This window comes from Camelus bactrianus, chromosome 11 (genome assembly GCF_048773025.1).
Source record: "Camelus bactrianus isolate YW-2024 breed Bactrian camel chromosome 11, ASM4877302v1, whole genome shotgun sequence".
In the NCBI taxonomy this organism is placed as follows: Eukaryota; Metazoa; Chordata; class Mammalia; order Artiodactyla; family Camelidae; genus Camelus; species Camelus bactrianus.
Window position 1 is genome coordinate 41,710,941 of NC_133549.1, and position 18,076 is coordinate 41,729,016.

The following is an 18,076-nucleotide window of genomic DNA, read 5'->3' on the forward strand; positions in this document are numbered from 1 at the left end:
AAGGTTTGTGTCAATGCATGGCCTCAACCCCTTTATCTAATAGAAAAAATGGTGCATATATGGATTTTCCCAAGGCACCTGGTATCACAAAAGTATCATCCTAGACTCGCTAGAGTTTATAGCAGCCGTCCTTTTCTCCTGTGTCTGGTGTCTTTGTCTCCAAAGGCAAAGCAGAGACTTGGAAGGAACAGTACAATTATAGAATAACAGAAAAAATGGTCCAACCTGAACATTTCAAACAAAACAGAGGGAAAGAGGTGGGAAACCAGATATTAAGGAAGTGTCACTGTCAAGTTAAGTTATTGAGGTCTGGTAAGGCCTCAATGAATATGGACTTGATTTTAGATGCTTAGAATCACTGAGGGAGCCTTGCTCCTTGTCCAAGGTGAGGACAGCCTTAAATTAGAAAATGAGGGGGGTTGGTTCTGGGGAATGTTTAAAAAGCCTAGTTATTGTCCAGGTGGCTCCTGTTAGAGGATGGTGCTTCTTCAAACTGTAAAAAGTCTTTTTCTTTCCCACGCAAAGTTTCTCAGATAAAGTAGGTAAAGCTAAAGCCTTTCCTACCTAATGATCCTGAAGCCCTCTCTGTTTCAGGAATTTACAAGCCTTCCCTCAGATTGTTTTTCCTTTCTGCCTGCTGTTGTTAATCAGCAGTTTCAGGAAGCTACTCCCCTCCTCGCCCCCCACCCGACCCCACCCTCCCAACCCCCAGGAGGAAATACATTTTAGAAGAACGACCTGGACGGGCCCAGCCTGGGTTGCAAGGTAAAGCACTGCTCTCCAGAGTGTGGCTCCTGCTGCTCTCTTCCTCGCTCAGTATCTTTATTTTGGGGCCATATGACTATGGGACACACACAGAGACCTGGGGAAACCTAGGTCCAAAGTGCCAGCTGGCAGTTAATGTGTTTGCTCTAATGGCAGCAGACTCCTGGTTTCCTGCGCCAAGGCTGAGTTTAACCTAGAGTTACCCCTAGGAAAGGCAGGGAGGGCAGGGCCGGTTACTGGGGCATGAGTCAACCATTGCAGCTTCTGCTTCTTTTTCACTCTTAAAGGTACAGGAGCAGGACATAAATAGGGTGGTAGGTTAAGTCCCAAGAGACTTTGAATTGCAGCCCAAAAAACTCCCAGACACAGGCAGGGCAATCAGATTCACTTCACTTTTATTATGAACAAACACAATCTCAGATCAGTACTACTAGCTTCAGAGTTGATATTAATAGAAATTATTCCGAAATTATTCCAAAATTATTCTTAGATCACAAATAACTACTATCCCACATAAAAAGGGAAAAATCCCACCCAATCAAGGAAAAGATATCCTGTGTATGTTTCCATGGCAATGAGTTTGCAGTCTCAACTTTTGTCTGGCTAGTTATCCACCACTTATCTAATGGGTTTATATTCCATCACTCAGAGAGAACCATATGGATTGAGGATAGCATCCAGGACACATGGTTCATGGTGGACATGGTTCATGGTGGATACTGCTACTATAAAAATACTCAGGACATAAGAGAATTCCTCTGCTGAAGGATCCCAAAATGCTTTATAAAAAGCATTAGTCACGCCTCAAAACTGCCCTTTGAGGTAGGTCAGTATTATTATTCCATTTTAACAGAAGGAAAACTGAGGCACATTATAGTTAAATGACTTGCCCAGAGTCACACAGCAAGTCAGTGGCACAGTGGTAGGAGAGGCCCTGGCCGTAACCAACTGCATTAACATTGACATGGTGCTTTCTTTAACTTTTCACGCTGACCCATTTGAGCTACACTTACAGAGAATACACTCAGGATACTAGCTAACCAGGAGAAAAAAGTTTCCATTTTAAATGCTATAACCATCTTTTAATCTAAAAAAAAGAAATTATAAACCAAATACATTCAGATTCCTTCCACCCTCCATCAAATGCGGGCACTTTTAATAAAAACAGCCCTACAGAAGTTTCCAGAAGGGAATCCTGCAAATAGCTATACTGATCATTCTCCAGTCAGGCCCCCCTTTCTCCCAGCCACTTCTGCAGGCTCTCAGGTGCAAAGGACCTCCACAGAGGGAGAAAGGAGGGAGCAAGAGCAGGCTCTGACGCAACACTGATAAGAAAAGATGTAAGGCACCCTGATAAGTTGTCAGCATGCCTACAAAGCAAGGACTGTTAGAAATTCACACTCCATCAGATCTGAGTTTCTGGGTCATTAATGCGTCATTTGAATTCAGCTTTAGAATCTTGAAAAAAGGATTCCTTACTCAGCAGACACCCCCTCGCCCCACCTACATGTCCACATACACACTGGGGCCTTCGGCCTGATGAGCCCATCCAGCCTTGCGTAGAGTTGTGGTATGGATCAGATCCATCAACACAATCAGAAGAGAAGGGTAGAGTTGTCTTTGATCATCAATTAGAAATCTATTCAATTGATATAGGAAGAAATGCCCTCCTCCCTTCCATCACTGGGGCTCAACCATGGACAGAATGTTTGGTACTGTACATTTCCAATCTTAAGAGAGTAAAGCCAGGCTGCTGCATTGACAACTAAGGTTACAGGGACAGGAGTGGTCCAAGGTACTCGAAACACTGATCTTGTTTTTCTCAGACCTCTTCTATACTATTGTCTGCCCTAGGCTATGTTGTGGGGAGGGCTGGTTAGTTTGTCAAACAGAGAGTTCAGTAAAGTTCATGGCCTCTCAGATCTCAATTCTCAGCCAAAGCTTTGCCGTATACCCTGGCTCCGGGGCACGGGGCCTCCTCTGGAGTGAGGCACTTTGGAACTTTACCTTTGCTTTTTGTGCTTCCCAGTGAAGACTAGGCTCCTCCTAACTCTGCAAGCATCGCACCCATCAGCTGGGAGCATTGACTCAGGTTGGGCAGGCCTACCGAGTGAGCAGAGGCACCCAGCATGCTCTCTGGTTTGACCCAGACAGAGGAGACTGAAAACAAACCCTCTTTTGCTCCGTGGCTGGCTCACTGACACAACACGAGCATTTGGCTTGGCTGTGCCTCATGAGAGAGAATGCCTGTGCTCGGGATGTTTCTAGCAGGATCTGCCAGCCTTGTCTTGAGTTATTAGTGTGGCCGAGGAGCACAAGGGTGTAGGTGGAGACTCTGGAGGCCAAGTGAAAGTGGCAGCTAGCTCAACTTTATAAAGAGAAACAGTGGTTCAGTGACCCTGAGCATTCTGTCTGTAGGAGAGGGAGCTGCCTCTGAAAACACACAAAGGAGGTGTGCCTGTCCAGAGAAAGAAGAAAACATCAGGGAGGAGATAGAACTGGCAGGAGAAAATGGACAGATAGGGCAGGAATCAATAGTCGGGGTAGTTAAGAGATTCCCACCTCACCCCCCAGGCAGTCCTATACTTTAGGCTAGGAGTTAACAGAAGGAAAGGGTGAAAGGGTTTGACACCGTAGGGAGAAGCCTTCTAGTTTTCACTCATTCCGAGGGAAACTGGAATGAATGAATGGGCCCAACATCTAACTTGTTTGTATAACCAGCCAGCTTCTGTATTAGGGCACCCAACACCTTACTCAGTAACCTTCTGAATCCCCCAGCAACATGTGTTCTCAGAGCCCTTCTCTTGTAATGTTGTCTCTTAGAAACTGCCTACAGACCCTGCCCCTCAACCTCTCCATCTCCTGTCCAGCAGTGAGAGGAAAGCAGACAGATCACCTAATTCTTCTTCATCTTCAAAGCCTCCCTCTCCTTTAGAGGAAAATACTCCAAGTGAATGATTTTAATATTCCAAGCAAAGTACGTGTGTGTGTGTGTGTGTGTGTGTGTGTGTGTGTGTGTGTGTGTGTGTATCGTTATGTTTGACCCAATTCCACTGCCTAAAATCCTCTTTTTTGGAAGGCATATATGTTCACCACTGTCCCACCAAAGCATCCCTTCTTTGGCTATCTCAAAATGCTGCAGCCACCTTATTACTATGAGGGGAGTTGACCAACAGCCCCAAGATGGCAAAGCAGAAAGATGAAAGAATTGTGACGATTCCATAAGCTGCCGCATTCATCAATTCTGGAAACAGCCAAGCTGAAGATTTCTTGTTATATGGAATAAGAAATCTTCCTACCATTTAAGAAGAAGAAGAAAAAGATTCTTCCCCAGCAGAGACCACTTTTACCAAAAACTAAATACTTCTTTATCTGCAGCCTAAAGTATACTGGGACGTTGAGATTTGCTTTTGAGTTTGAGCATTGCTGAGCTCTACGGCCGTTCCCTGGGCAGAGTCAGGGGAGAAAGGCGGCGTGCTGTGTGGTGGGGCTTGAAGCTCTCACTGGGCAGGCAGCTGGGTGTCTGGTCATAACAGGAGCTTCATGCCTTGTTTCCTACCTCACCTCATCCTCACGTATCCATCATACCATGAATGCTAACTCTCTCCCCTGAAAATTTACCTGCTTTCAAAGCTGTGCCAAAATACAGTTATTTTTCCATTTCATCTAGAAAAAGCCTAGGCTGAAGATAATTAACAGGGGCCTTCCCAGAAGATGTCATATCTCTAGCTTGAACCACCCACCTTAAAGCTCAGGACAGCTCCAGGAAAGAGTTATCCTTTGGACTCAAGGAAGACTGTCTAGGCTTTGGAAGCTGGAAACCCACCAATGACTGACCAGCTGCTTGCCTGGGAGGCAATGGGGGTGGGGGGGAGAGACAGAAAGAAGGTGATAGGAACAAAGCAAAGAGAAGGACAATAGGACTAGAAGAGAGAGAAGAGAAGAGAAGAAATAAGAATATTAGCTTAGCATCATGAAGGCAGACTTGTTGGCTCTCAATTTTAAAAGAAATTTTAAAAGAATACTGTACTGGAATGGGTTAACATCATCATCTTTAGCATCCTGGTAGCATTATTCAGTAGTTAATAAACAGAACATTAAACCTCTGCCCAGCTGGCTTTTGGAAGAGGAGCCCGAGGGACCCCAAACTCAGCCACTCTTGTAGCTTCCGTCTCCAGTTCTTTTAACCTTGGCCAAGATGGCAGCCTTGGATACTTTCTTCCGGTCATAAGCCAGACCAAGGGCAGCCATGCAATCGATGAAGAACGTGGTTGGGTTGATGTGCCAGCGGTACTCACTGGCAGAGTAGTCATAGGGAAAGGAGTGGTGGTAGTTGTGGAAGCCCTCACCTGGAACAAAAGTGGAGAAAATTAAGGAGCTACACTGTAGATTGCTGATTTCCTGATCTTGGCAGACTGATTACCTAGCAGAGTACCTCAGACTTAGTAGAAATTGGCTGTTGTGGAATGAATGAATGAATGAACATAGTTTTTCCTAACTTTTTTTGGGGGGGTGGTACCTTTATTTATTTATCTTTGGAGGAGGCACTGGGGACTGAACCCAGGACCTCATGCATGCTAAGCATGTGCTCCACCACTTGAGCTATATCCTCCCCCCTAGTCTTTTCAACTCTGAACCAAACAGATCCCCTCAGAAGCATCTTAAGAAATAACAGGGGAGATGCTGGTTGCCATAGCTCTCTGGGAGCCTCTGTGGGAGGAGGACTGCCCATTTCCCTGAGGAGAGATGACTGGAGAGAGGACTAGAAAGAAACTGCTGTTGCTGAGAATGGATTTTAGATGGGACAGTTTCAGAGCTTCACTAAATATCGGTCTGACACCCTCAAGGCTCTCCATTGTATGTGCAAGTGTTAGGGTGGGGAGAGGAGAGAGCCCAGAATGAAGAACTTTTGCTATGTTTTTTACAAAGGTGAAAAAGGAGTACACCTTTCCCCACTGCACTGGTACTATCTCTAGGCATGGAAGGTACCAACAGAATTAGGCAGCAACAATCAAAAGTCAGAAGAAAGTAGGCCCAGCCCAGGGGCCTGATTCAGAGTGGATTGTTCTGGCTTCTAATTCTTTTAACTTTAACCCTGGTGCAGAGGTGATGTCGATAAAACAGAAGATCTCAGAGGGAACAAGAATCAAAAGGCTTAGGTATTCCCTCCAACCTCGAACAACCTGAAATGAGCAGTTCACTTGGATGGACAGAGGAAAATCAAAGAAATTCTCGATTCAGGATAATTTTTGTAAAGGGTAGAATCGTGGAAACTCCACAGACAGAGAGTTCTCCAACATTTGGCAGGATCTTCTTTCTGAACCCCCTTCAACAATAACAATACCAGCCCTTATAAGGTTGGGGTAAAGTCGGGTGGAGAATAGCTAGTAAAGGAGCAAGTCCAGCCCTTTGAAGATGAAAGGGCCCCAGGAGAGCAGTGAACTCAGTAGGAGGGTGAGAGGACCCTAAGGCTAAAGGTACCGAAGGAGGATTGCTCATTTTCATAACTGACTTTGCAGCTAGGCTCTCTTTAGGCACTAGCCAGGCCGGTACTCATCAAGCTTAAAACAGAATCAGACACACACTTGTTGCCAAAGGAGAAAAAAAGAGAAGGGAGGTAGAGATAAAAAAGAGAGTGGGTGGAAGGATAAGACTTTGCAACTGGGGCAGTGAGATACAGCCCAAGAGAGGATCAAGGGGGGAGGTCAGCTTTGGCAGAGAGAAGATGTGCGTGTGACTTGGGGGAGGTAATTCAAGAAGAAAAAGATTCGAATGGCAGAGAAGCCAGCTACCAGAGAACAGAGGGTGAGGCGATAAGGGGGAGAACCACAGGTATGGGGGAACGATTGATAACTGAGACAAAGGAAGATACTGGCAGTCACTTTGAATGGACGGTCATAAAGAGGTCGGGATTGGGGAAGATCCATTTGCAGTTAAAGACCAATCTCATTCCAGAAACTTCTAGAGTGTTTATAAATTTTCTGTGAAAATAGACTCTATGATTGATTTCTAACATGGTTCAGAATAAGAACATGCACAAAGGTGGAAGGTCCCTGAAAGGAAGGGAAGATGCATAAAGGTTAAAAGGAGATGGGGGGAAAAAATGCCTTTAGTACAGAGAGTAAAAAAAAGATGGTCCGAGTTGAGAATATAAAGGAAGATTTTAGAGAAAAAAGTGAATGCCAGGCCATGGTGCACATAAATGTGTGGTGCGGGGAGGTTGCCTAGATATGCTGGATGACCAACAGCACTGATCACTAGTGTGGAAGAGGCTGTGGGGTTTGCATAAGGAAAACTGACTCCAGGCCTTAGTCAAGATCTATATTTAGTTCAAAAGAGAAGCAGAAAAAAAGTGCAGACAGATGGTAGAACCCTGTTGTCTTCAGCTCTGGCCACTGGAACTGGAATGATAGAAATAAATTCTTGAATAGTCGGCATTAGATCAGTGAACTTGAGTTGTGATCAAATGAATGGCTTTATCAGGAGTTTCCTAAGCCATGCTGAGGGGAAAGAGTTCCCAGAACAAAATAGCAGCAGAAGACAGAAAAATAAAGGATAAGAGATGAGAGTGGTAGGTGGTGATAAAGGGCCACAAGCAGTTGGTTTGATGACCCTCAGACTGGCATCACCAAGCAATAAGGCATAAATAGAGCAAGGTGATGAAAGAGAAGCTTATTGGATTAAATGACAAGTGTTTGTTCTACATGTTGTCCAGCATGTCGAAATATAAAACACTAGGCTTACCAGCCACCCAGATGATCCTCCTGGTCTACTTATATGTATTCCCTACCCCAAGCAAGACCACCACCCAGCCCAGAGATGACTGGAAAAAGGACAACTCAAAGGAGCTCATCACACACAACATCTGGGGGTTATTTGGGAACCTGGAATCAAAGGCATTGCTATTTTTTTACCCTTTTCTCTTTACATAGGACTTATCTCACCCTCAAGGATTTTCTAATATGCCCCTTAGTTTTATGGTGGAAATACAGCTAGAGAGGGGTCATAAAACAGGCTAAACTGGTTTTTCTCACTCCTAGCCTAATATCCCAACCAACAGACCACTTGATGTGTTCTTGCTGTGGACTGCAGACTTACCCACAGCTCCCAGTGAAACCAGGATATTCTCTCGGGGGTTAATAGTCTTGTCGTAAGGGCGATATCCGTACAGGTGAGCAGCACTGTTCACCAGCCAGGTGACATTGAGCACAACGGCGTAACGAAGGAAAGTGGCAAGGTACAGGCTGTGTTGAAAAGTTTCACCCCAGAAATACCAGGGCACGAGTGTGGGCATGATGAAGCACATCAGCAGGATGCCGGGTTTATAGTACCTACATGGAGAGATCACACGCCTGGTCAGCAGAGACAGGACTCTGAAAACCTACCTGATTTTCCACTCTCACAGGGTTGGGCTGTCTCCTTCCTTCTACACTGGTGAGTACAATGTGGCAGGAAACAGAGCAAGAGGGAATGGGGTGGGAAATCTTTTGAGAATTATCATACTTTTCAGATGAGGTCATGAGGGTCAATGACTTTTCTAGGGTCATACCACCAGGAACCGGTGGAGCAAGGATTGGAATGCTTTGTCTCCTGACTCTAAATCTATCGCTCTTTTTTTTTAACTGCAGCATAATACCCTATTGGTTAAAGAGGTGAGGTCCAAATTATAGACTAATGTACTGAGTTCTCCTTCCCAGGTTTTCCCATTCTGCCTTTGGGCTCCTTCCTGTCTGTCAGTGCTCTGTGCAGAATCTATGTGTAGTATCTTGCCTCCATTTCCTGCTAGCCACCCTCTAAGCTGTCCTCTTCTTTTCCCTCAGCAAGGCACACTGAGTGTCCTGGACGTCTGCAGGCCTGTCCCTCTGGAGGCCCTGTCCCATTCCCCCAAATGGAGAGCAGGCCACTGACTCCCAAGGGACTGATTGCCTGCATCTCTTCAGCAGTCAAGTCTGATCCGCTCATATCATTAGCATTCCCTGCCTCCAACTCCTCTCCATTCTTCCTTCCACTTCCCCGGCACCAATCCCCATTTTCCTGACTTGTCACCCCGCTTCTCACCTCAGTGGCTCAATGGCTTCTCTCACCTATTCCGAGAGTCACCTTTCTAAAGCACACCTCTGACCATGCGACATTCTGGCTCAAAAACCTTTCCATGGTTTCCTACTGCCTGGGTTCAGTTAAGCCCTGCCTGCTTTGAAAACTCCGCAAGAATGGTATTGGTCTCTCTAGTCTTATTTCCTACCACACCCTGTACTTCAAGCAAAAGGACTCTGTTGCTGGAACATGCTTCCCACTTCAGCTCATTCTTTGTTTGCTCTGTCCCTCCCCCCCGCCCCCACACACCTGTGAAAATCTCTCCCCATCAGTGGATTCCAAAGCTACTTTCTTCACAAACCCTTCCCTGATGTTCCCCACTCCACGATCTCCCTCCCCTTGGTGACTCTCATGGGTATAGAAAATATTTTGCCACCTATCAAAGGTATTTGGACCCTTGGCTTGTCTCTCCTCTCCCCCATGGGCTGCAAACTCCTCAAATGTAAAGACTATGACAACATTCAGCTTTGTATCCATCATTGTCCTAGGTCAACAAACATTTGTTGAATTTAATTGGTTTAATTAAGAAAGCTCAGAGAGAAAGAAACAACAACAGTCTAAGGCTGTGGGCCCTTGGGCTGTTAAAAATTAGGGTTTTAAACTCAGTTTCTCAGCTTATTGTTGTTGTAGGAGTAAAAAGGGGTCCCCCGAATGCCAGGTGCCCATCTCCATCATGGCGCCACTCACCTCCTCTGGAACATCACCAGCTTCTCGGCTTTTAGGTCAGACAAGTCTAGCAAACCACCTTTCTCTTTGACAGCGGGGTGTTTGCGCACAAGCAGCCAACCCACGTGCGAGAAGAAAAAGCCTCGTCGGGAATTGTGGGGATCAGCATCTGTTTCCGAAAACTTGTGGTGGGCGCGGTGGTCTCGGGCCCATTCAAAAACGTCATTCTGGAGGGACAGAGAAGAGGAATGAGGCTTGAGGAGAGACACCCTCTCAGGGGATGCCCACGTGAGGTGTCTTCAAGAGCCCAGGGCTCAGCCCAGCCTCACAGAACACCCAGGAATCGAGGCTCCAAAGGAGGAGTTATAGAGTTGCCTCCTCTCTTCCCCCAACTTGCCGCTGAAGCTTAGGTGGAAAAGCAACTTAAAGCCTCAGGGGCATTTGAATAGGGCTGCTGCTTGAGGGTTACATGGTGGGCAGAATGGAGGTAGATCAGACAGAGCTCAGAGAGTTTCATCAGGAGAGAACACTGCAATTCTTCAAGCAAGAAATCGTGGCAGAGGTCTTCGTGGGCTGCCTAATTCCCTGGGCGTGGAGAATAAGAGGCAGGCAGCCTTGTGACCAAGCGTCCCAGTCAGTGGCTGAAGCTATGGCCAGCTCCATTCTGATGCCTTGGCAAGAGACAGCTCATACAACTTAACAAGGCCAGACACATAAATCATGATTTGACATTTCCGAAGGAGCTCTGGGCTCCTCTGGGGCCCTTTGTATCCCTTAGAGAGGGTTCCAATATCTTCCTCCTTGTTGCCCTACAGGGACAACATCAAAAAGTGTAAAGCCCTATGGCCGAGGTGATCATGTGACTGTGGGATATTGCCATGACGAAGGGGACCAATTTCCTTCTTTTTTCCTCTTGCTTCAAGCTAAGCCCCACACTACACGTCATCCTTTGCTCATTGCTGCTGCTGAATAACTGTGAGTTCTCACCCTCCAAATCCCTTCATTCTATCTGTTACAAACTTTCTGCTTCAACAAACCTCAATGCTTGACTTAGGCAGCCTGGCAGCCCAACATAGGACTATAATGTTGGTCTACCTAAATGCTCAGTGACACTATTTCCCCATCTGTGAAATGGGAATAATAATAGTATCTACCTCCTAAGATGGCTGTGAGGATTTAATGGAGTAATCTACGTCAGGGGCTTAGAATAGTGCCAGGCACATACGCAGCACTATGAGTGTATGTTCTTCTTACCTGAAAACAACAGAGTTCATGAATGTGTGAAACATTAACTTCAACCCCACTGTGGTGAAATAAGACATTCACCTAAAAGAGTGAACTTATTGTCCAATGTATGCCCAGGAAACCAGGGTCAGTCCCTACCTCAAGCACTTCCACAACAGCCAAACTGCGCGATAACAGGGCATCAAAAACGATCCAATACACTGCGAGTACTTCCTCTTTATCTCCTATTTCCCTTTTCCAGCGACTCAGAAATATGCTCATGTTTTATGGCTGTGAGGACTGAGCCTGGACTTGAGGTGACCGTAAGGAGAGAGGAAAGTGAAGTGGCTCTCCAGGTGCTGCTCCTCTCTAGGCACCGATCGCCACCATTCTGCCCTCGTCGACAGAGTGAGGAAAGAAGAGCTGAGCACAGCTGGCTTCTTACCTGGAATGCCATGGTGTTGGCAATGATCAGGAAGACCCGCAACGGCAGCCGAGCTTTATAAGATCGGTGACTCCACAGGCGATGAGCTCCTGCTGTTATGCCCAGGGCACTTATTATATAGTAGAAAAGCACTGCCGGGAGAAGACAGAGTGGGAGTCACTAATTTGGGAAAGCATTTTCATGATGTTCTCCCCAGGTCAGAGTCTGTGTGTTCTAATCTCAGGCTTCTGGTAAGACGCTGCTTTACCCTGAACTTGATGGATACCCTGATCTCTTGGGCCTCTTTGATTTTACCACTTGAAAAATACCATCACCTCCCATCCTCCCAACCTAGGAGCTGGAATAAGCTTAGGAGTTCCAGGAACTTCAGAAAGGCAGGATGGAGAAGAGAGCTCTCACCCCTCCCCGCCGCCACCAGCCACTTGTCCTTCTCAGTCATGAGGGATGTTATCCCAGGTCTCATCTCCTCTGACCTTCAGCTCACCTTCTCCAACATTTTTTGGACCACAGACCACTCCTACAGAGCTTAAGACCCATAAGCAAGGGTAGTATTAAAATATTTAGCAGACAGTATGGTTTGGGCACCAACAATTTGGGGGACCCTAGATTCTAGGGGACTTTAAGGGGGCTTAGGACTAGGGCTACTGACCCACTGGTACAAAAGCATTTCAATCTTTTAGCAGGCATAGAAGGGGAAAATTCACCCTGCACTTAAGTCATATCTGCACAGTGTCTTAAGCCTCACCAAAGATTTTATATTCCCAGATTCACTGGATACCCTGAATGGGGTTTAAGAGCCTTACCTTGCAGTTGAAGAAATACATGCTCAGAGAGGTTAAGTGTTTATCCATGGTCACACAGCTAGTAAGAATTGGAGCCATGGTGTGAAACAAGGTTTTCTGTTAACAAGCAGTTCGTGTTCCTGAACTCTGGCATGAGTATGTATACCATCCACCTCCCCAAGATATGCACACAGTTCCCGCATCTCTCTTTTGCCAGGTCCTTCCTTCAGCCATACACCCTCCGTCAAGGCTAATTCTAGACAATGGGACAGGCTCAAAGCTGTGGGTGGAGCACCCCAAGGCTGTCTTGCCTCACCTTCCCGGAGGCCTGCAGCCCCGGGGGCGCCAGATAGTCTCTAACTGGGAAGTGAATAGCTGGGTGTACCCACCTTCCCCTGTTCAGTAGCTCCAGCAGGCAGAGGCTGGGGCCTTGGTAGAGCAGTGACTGTTGACAATGTTTCATTCCTAGGGAAGCAGCTAGAAACAATGGATCCTCAGTGGCCACTGAACTTAGTTGCTGTTGGAGACACCACACATTGCAACAAACTGTCCTGTGTTCTTCACCAGCCACAGATACCAGTTTCCTAAACAAGCCCCCACCCTGCCCATCTTCCTCTACCCCATCCTGTTCCCCCTACAGGATCGGGAAGATAGCCATGGAGCCAGAGTCCGTCTCAATGAAAGTTCTACCTGTAGCCCCTCTGGACTGGATTAGGGCCCCAGGTGGTTTGCTGGCCTCCGATGCAGCCTTTGTCTGCATTTGTACCTGGATAAATGACAGCTGAGCCAAAGCCTGCCAATAACCAAGGGCGAAGAAAAATGTCTTTGGCACAAAAGAAGAAGCACTCAGCTCAGAACCAAGGAAGCTACTGGGGTTGTTCCATGCCGCAGAAGACCCTGGCAAGTTGACTCAGAAAGCACAGAAGATCCTAGCATGAACAGAGGAATTGGGAAAAGCACGCAAGACCTCTGGTGCCTTCTTCTATCAGCCCCTCTAAGCCTATCTAATAGAAGGCCTTGTGTCAGTTGGAAATTCATTCTCTATTAAAGTCCAGATTGATAGTTAAGCAAAACCTCATAGCTATAGCCATAAGAGACTGGAGAAGTTTTGCCCCATGGCCCCTCAGGGGCCAGAGATAACTCTGCTGCTCTTCCCTCAGGGCTCTTCCAAGACACACTCAAAATTGCTCAGTCATGAGAAATACTGGAATCACAACCATTTGCTGATTTAACACTGTCCTTAGGGATAAAACAAGAAAAGGTGAAGTCAAGCTCCTGGACTCTGAAGGTGAGACCTCTGACCCTCCCCCCAACCCCTCTTGTTCCTTAAGGCAGAGAAGTTCTCATATCCCTTACCAAATTGCTCATTCCGTCAGCTAAGCCATCCACTGCAGGGCCCAGGGACAGGAGTAAAAAAGTCACCAGTCTCTGCATGACATGTTTCTCTGTCCAAAGGCACAGCACACACCCATGGGCAGGGCCCCGAAAAGGTAGCAGGCACAGCCCTGGTTTTGGGTTCACATTCTGCCTCCTGCACTAGCAGCCGATGGGGAAGAGCGAAGCAGCCAGTCTGGCCAAACTCTGGACTTAAAGAGGCTACTGGGACTCCTGAGGCTGGAAAGGGCTTGGAAGTGACTAAACACTTTGTGAAGACTCCTCTATTGGTCAGAAGGGGTAGAGAGAGGAGTCCACAGTCTCCCTGGGGAATCCTTGCCCCTGCTCTTGATTCCTTATGCTGCAACTGAAGTTCTGCTGGGTTCTCAGAAGGGCTGGAGAACAAATGTCCCCTCCGCTCACAAATATAAGAGCCTGTCCTGGTCTATAGATGAACTGATTTCCTGCACCTGGCCGGCCCCACCAAATGACCCATGTGTAACTTAAGGAGCACCCTTTCTAATCTTAAAAAAATAAAAAGTACTGTTGTCCCCAGTTTGTACCTGGAAAAATTGAGAGAACGGATCTACCCAGATGCATTTCTCTGCCTGTGGCATCAAGAGGATTTCCTAAGACAAAGCTCCACGGACCAGATCTACCATCTTTAGACCAAAGAGGTCCTGGAAGACTCAGGTGAAAGTAGGCCTACCAGCTCTTCTACTACTAACCACCCTCCAAGAGCGCAGCCAATTTCAAGCAGCCCATGCCTGAGACTGCTCTAGAAACCCTCAAGTTGTTTTCTGGAGAGGGAGTTCTGGCCCACCCCGCCTTAAGGAGTGGCAGTATGGGGCCCCTGGGTCTTTAGAGTTCCCTGCTCTCCCTTCCCAAGTCAGACTTACGGTGACAGAGGTGGAAATGCCTGCAGAGCGCATGTGTGTGTGCAGGGGGCAGGGCCCTGCTGTCAGCCAAAGCCCACGGATTCCTGAAAGAGCTGAGCTAAGGCAGATCAGGGACACATTGGAGACTGTCTCCCTACTGCAGCAGCCTCAAGGCCAGGGCTGCTCAGGGCTTTCTTTTCTGGTCTGGCCTGGCCTTCCCGGGCAAGGAGGCACTTCATGGCATCAGGAGAGAGGGGCTAATGGGACCCGAAACACTTCTTCAATCTTATTTCATGCCAAGAACATTTTGTTGAGTGGCATGTACAGTTCCCTGGAGAGCTACGTGGAGTCCTAGAGCAACCCATCTTGGTAATCTGGGTTATGCAGGAGCCTTCTTCATCTTTCTGGATAACTAAGCAGCCTGATTGGGCCACAGATCAGGGCAAAATCATTTCATGAATGACCACCTCTCTCTTTCTCCCTCTTCTACTAACTCTCTTCTTGAGTAGTTTCTCTTGCTATCCCATGACTGTGTTCAGCATATACCCCCTAAAGCCACTGGTCTAGTCCCATGGTCCCATGCCTTCTAGGCAGGGTCCCTGATTCTTTCGTGGCTGGCAGGGCTGGAATAAGCAGTCAAGCAAATGACCTGAAACAGAAAAGCTCTTTCAGGGAAAGCAGACTCTCTGGCACAGGTCTACTCACTTTAAAGCCTGCAGCACATGGTCTCAGTGTTCCCTCCCCAACACCTAAATTAAAGGACCCCCAGAACTGACACTCCTGCATCCCAAACCCCCTAGGCTCTGTTCCCAGCCCACCCAGCCTCTCATGACACCAAAGTGAAGTGGCTGGGAAAGCCTGCCCTGGAGGCGCTGGTGTTTTTATGTAAGATCCTACTTTATTAAAAGAGTGGAGAGAACCTGGGGTACTGGGTCAGGAGGACAAGGGAACCTCTTACCCCAGCAGAAGGTGTAGAACTTGCAGGTAGGGATCAATGTGATCCCATACAGGGCTCCCAAATGCAGCAGACCCATGAGGATGATGTTTCTCCAGACATACACAACCTTGGGCTTTGGGCCCTCCTTATCCTGGTAGCTTGGGTCATATATGTCATCTTTCATTTCAGGGCGGATGTCTTCTTCCAAGTATAGGGGAGTCTTCTCCAACTTGTCGCCTCCATTCTGCAGGACCCTGGAGGGAGGCGCTGTGATGGTGGTGGTGGTTGTGTAGGAGCTAGAGATCTGGAAGGGAGAGGAAGTGGCGAGTCAGGAGAGAGGAGAGGACACGTGGAGATAGTAGGAGCCACTTCACTCCCACAGCAAGCTGGGGAAGGGTGGAGTATAGGCACAGATCTTGCACCAATACCCAGATTAACGGAGGGCAAGGTGTATGCTAAATGGAAGTGAGGTTAAGTCTCCAGGAACTGTGTAGAGAGATTGGGGAGGAGGTTGAAACCTCAAGGTGAAGGGGCAATAGGAAGGAGTAAAACACTCGCATCCCTACGGACGCACAAAGGAAAACCCGCAAGTCTACATCCATAAAGATACCGGCACAACCGGATTTTTCTTTAAAGCTTAAAAGACAGCAGTTGGGGAACTACGTTCCCAACTTGAAATTCACATTCCCAACAAATTGACGGTAGGACAACTCGCAAAAGATGGCTATGTCCTCCGCGGGAATCTAAGCTCTCTCCTCACCGAGTCACCTAGAAGCCCAACAAGCGCCGGCGAACCCGCGGTCTGGGAGCCATTACTTGGAAGCTCACCTCCTCCTGCAGCAAGTGGGCCGGCATCTGGGCTCTCGGACACCGGGATCACTTTCCCAGGGCTGAGACTGCGGAGCTGAGTTCGGGGCAGCCCGGACTGAGCGTAGACTAGTTCCCGAGCCCTCTTGTGCTCGGCGATCCTCGGCGCCACTCTCGGAACCCTTTGCTGCACCGTGCGCGCTGGATTGGTGTCCGGACTGGACCCGCTGTGCGTGGATCTCCCCAGGTTGGGGATTTAAAGGCTACAGCTGGCAGTGGGTGACCGTGTCCCGTATTTCCTCAGACCCCTTTTATTCTCTGCCAACAAGAGGCAAAGTGCGCAGAGTTGGCTCACAGTGGGAGAGTCGCATGGGCGGGAGAGGGGAGGAGACAGAGAGCCGAGGCGTGCTGAGGGCTGGAGGCGCAAAAACTGGATGCTGCAGACACACCGCGTCTCAGCCGCCGCAGCCCTAGCCTCTGCCCCTGCCCCTGGGGAAATGCTAATAGGCTTCTGTAGACTCTGGCGCGTCATTGGCCGAAGGGAATTTGGTGCCACCTCGTCCTGCCGTTGCCATTGGCTCGGCGCAATCTGCTGTTCCCCCTGCCGCGAGCTCCTCACTCCCCCTCCCTTTCTCCTTCTCGGCTTCTCTTCCACCGGCCGCTGGGCCTCTGCCCGGCATCCTGCCGACTCGGGGGCGCTCGGGAGCGTTCTCTCTGGGAGAGAGAGAGAGACGACCCGGTCCCGGAATGGGGGGGGCTGGGTGCCAGCCCAGGACTGGCCCCAGGCACTTCGGGAATGGATGGTCACTGGGGAAGTTTCCCGGGAAAGAGTGGGGAAGCCAGGCGGGCGACCACTAAGCACAACTCCACCCCCGCCTTCCCGCTTGCCGAGACGCGTGGGAGGGGAGACGGCATGCAAGCCCCGGGTCGGGGGCCGCCGGGCAGGGTGGAGCCCCGCCTCCCTCCGTGGCGAACGCGCCGGGAGGGGGTGGGGGGAGTCTGTCCGCGGCTGAACAATGGCTCTGCCCTGCCCCCCGGCGGCGCGGAGCAACCCCGGGACTGCTGAACTCACGGGTCTACGGGCGGGAGGTCGCGCACACACACGTAGATGCACAGATGTGTGGACCTGCACGCGCGCACGATGTTCAGCCACTGGGCACGCCCAGCAGGGGACGTTCACCGCCAGGCAAAAGTAAACGATCTCATCCCTGTGCCAACGCCTCCGGAAAGTGTGCGGGATGTTTCGGAGATTCTTCAGATTGTCGTGTTTGTAATTTTGGAATCGCCTTCATAAGAAAAGGCAGGAAGCACAGGCATGTACTTTCTCCCAAAAGCAGGAGAAAGGACTTGTATGTGGAACAAGAATATCTAACAGGTATTGAATTATTACTGTAAGCCAATTAATTCACATTTAATACTTACTCGTGACCTGTGACCCTGTGAGGTGGGGAGTCCATTATTCCTCTTAAAGATGAGAAAAGTGAGCTATGGAGAGATTAAATAACTCGCCTATGGTCACAGCAGACAGTAAGTGGTGGAGCTCGGAGTTGAACCAAGAAATGTGATGACAGAACCCAGGGTCTTAATTCCTGCTCAGAATTCTTGGTCCCTGAGATTTTCTGACTCCACTGATCTGTACCTCATGCCCCTGCCTTTTCTGGGGCTGTGGGAGCCTTACCATGAGAGTAAGCTGGGAACCAGGCAGGCTGTGCATCCTCCCAGCCTCCTGCCACACCCGTTCGTCCCCAAATACTGTCCCAGGACCCTTCCTCTGGGAAGAGGAGAAAGTGAGGAGTTCTGTGCCCACGACAGGCTCCTCAGGAAGAGGGCATCTGGGGATGCCTGGAAGGAGAACTAAGGAGCTCCTTAGCTGGCCACCAGTCTTGGGTTCAGGGCAACTCCCTGGCCAGTCACCAGCCACCTCCATTCCAGTCCTGGCTCCCTGTCCAGTGCAAAAATTCTGAATGAGACTAGATGTTTTCAGATGTGGAGAGCTGGTCTCATCATGGCTCAGAAACGCTCGACGTGTGGAAGAGACGTCTATGGACAGCTGTTCCTCTCCAGGCTCTGCCTGCAATGTCTGGTTTGCCTAATTCCTTTGCCA

The 18,076-nt window shown here is 48.7% G+C and overlaps 1 protein-coding gene across 1 annotated transcript; it reads right to left on the minus strand.

Moving 5' to 3' along the window:
* Positions 1 to 1,143: 1,143 nt before the first annotated feature.
* SCD (stearoyl-CoA desaturase) lies at positions 1,144 to 16,339 on the minus strand. The gene is made up of 6 exons (XM_010971047.3): positions 15,994 to 16,339; positions 15,187 to 15,469; positions 11,195 to 11,325; positions 9,547 to 9,752; positions 7,864 to 8,096; positions 1,144 to 5,114 (listed from the first exon to the last, which is right to left on the minus strand). Exons 1-6 carry the CDS (start codon positions 16,018 to 16,020, stop codon positions 4,915 to 4,917), a joined length of 1,080 nt encoding a protein of 359 aa, XP_010969349.1. The 5' UTR covers positions 16,021 to 16,339; the 3' UTR covers positions 1,144 to 4,914.
* Positions 16,340 to 18,076: the final 1,737 nt, after the last annotated feature.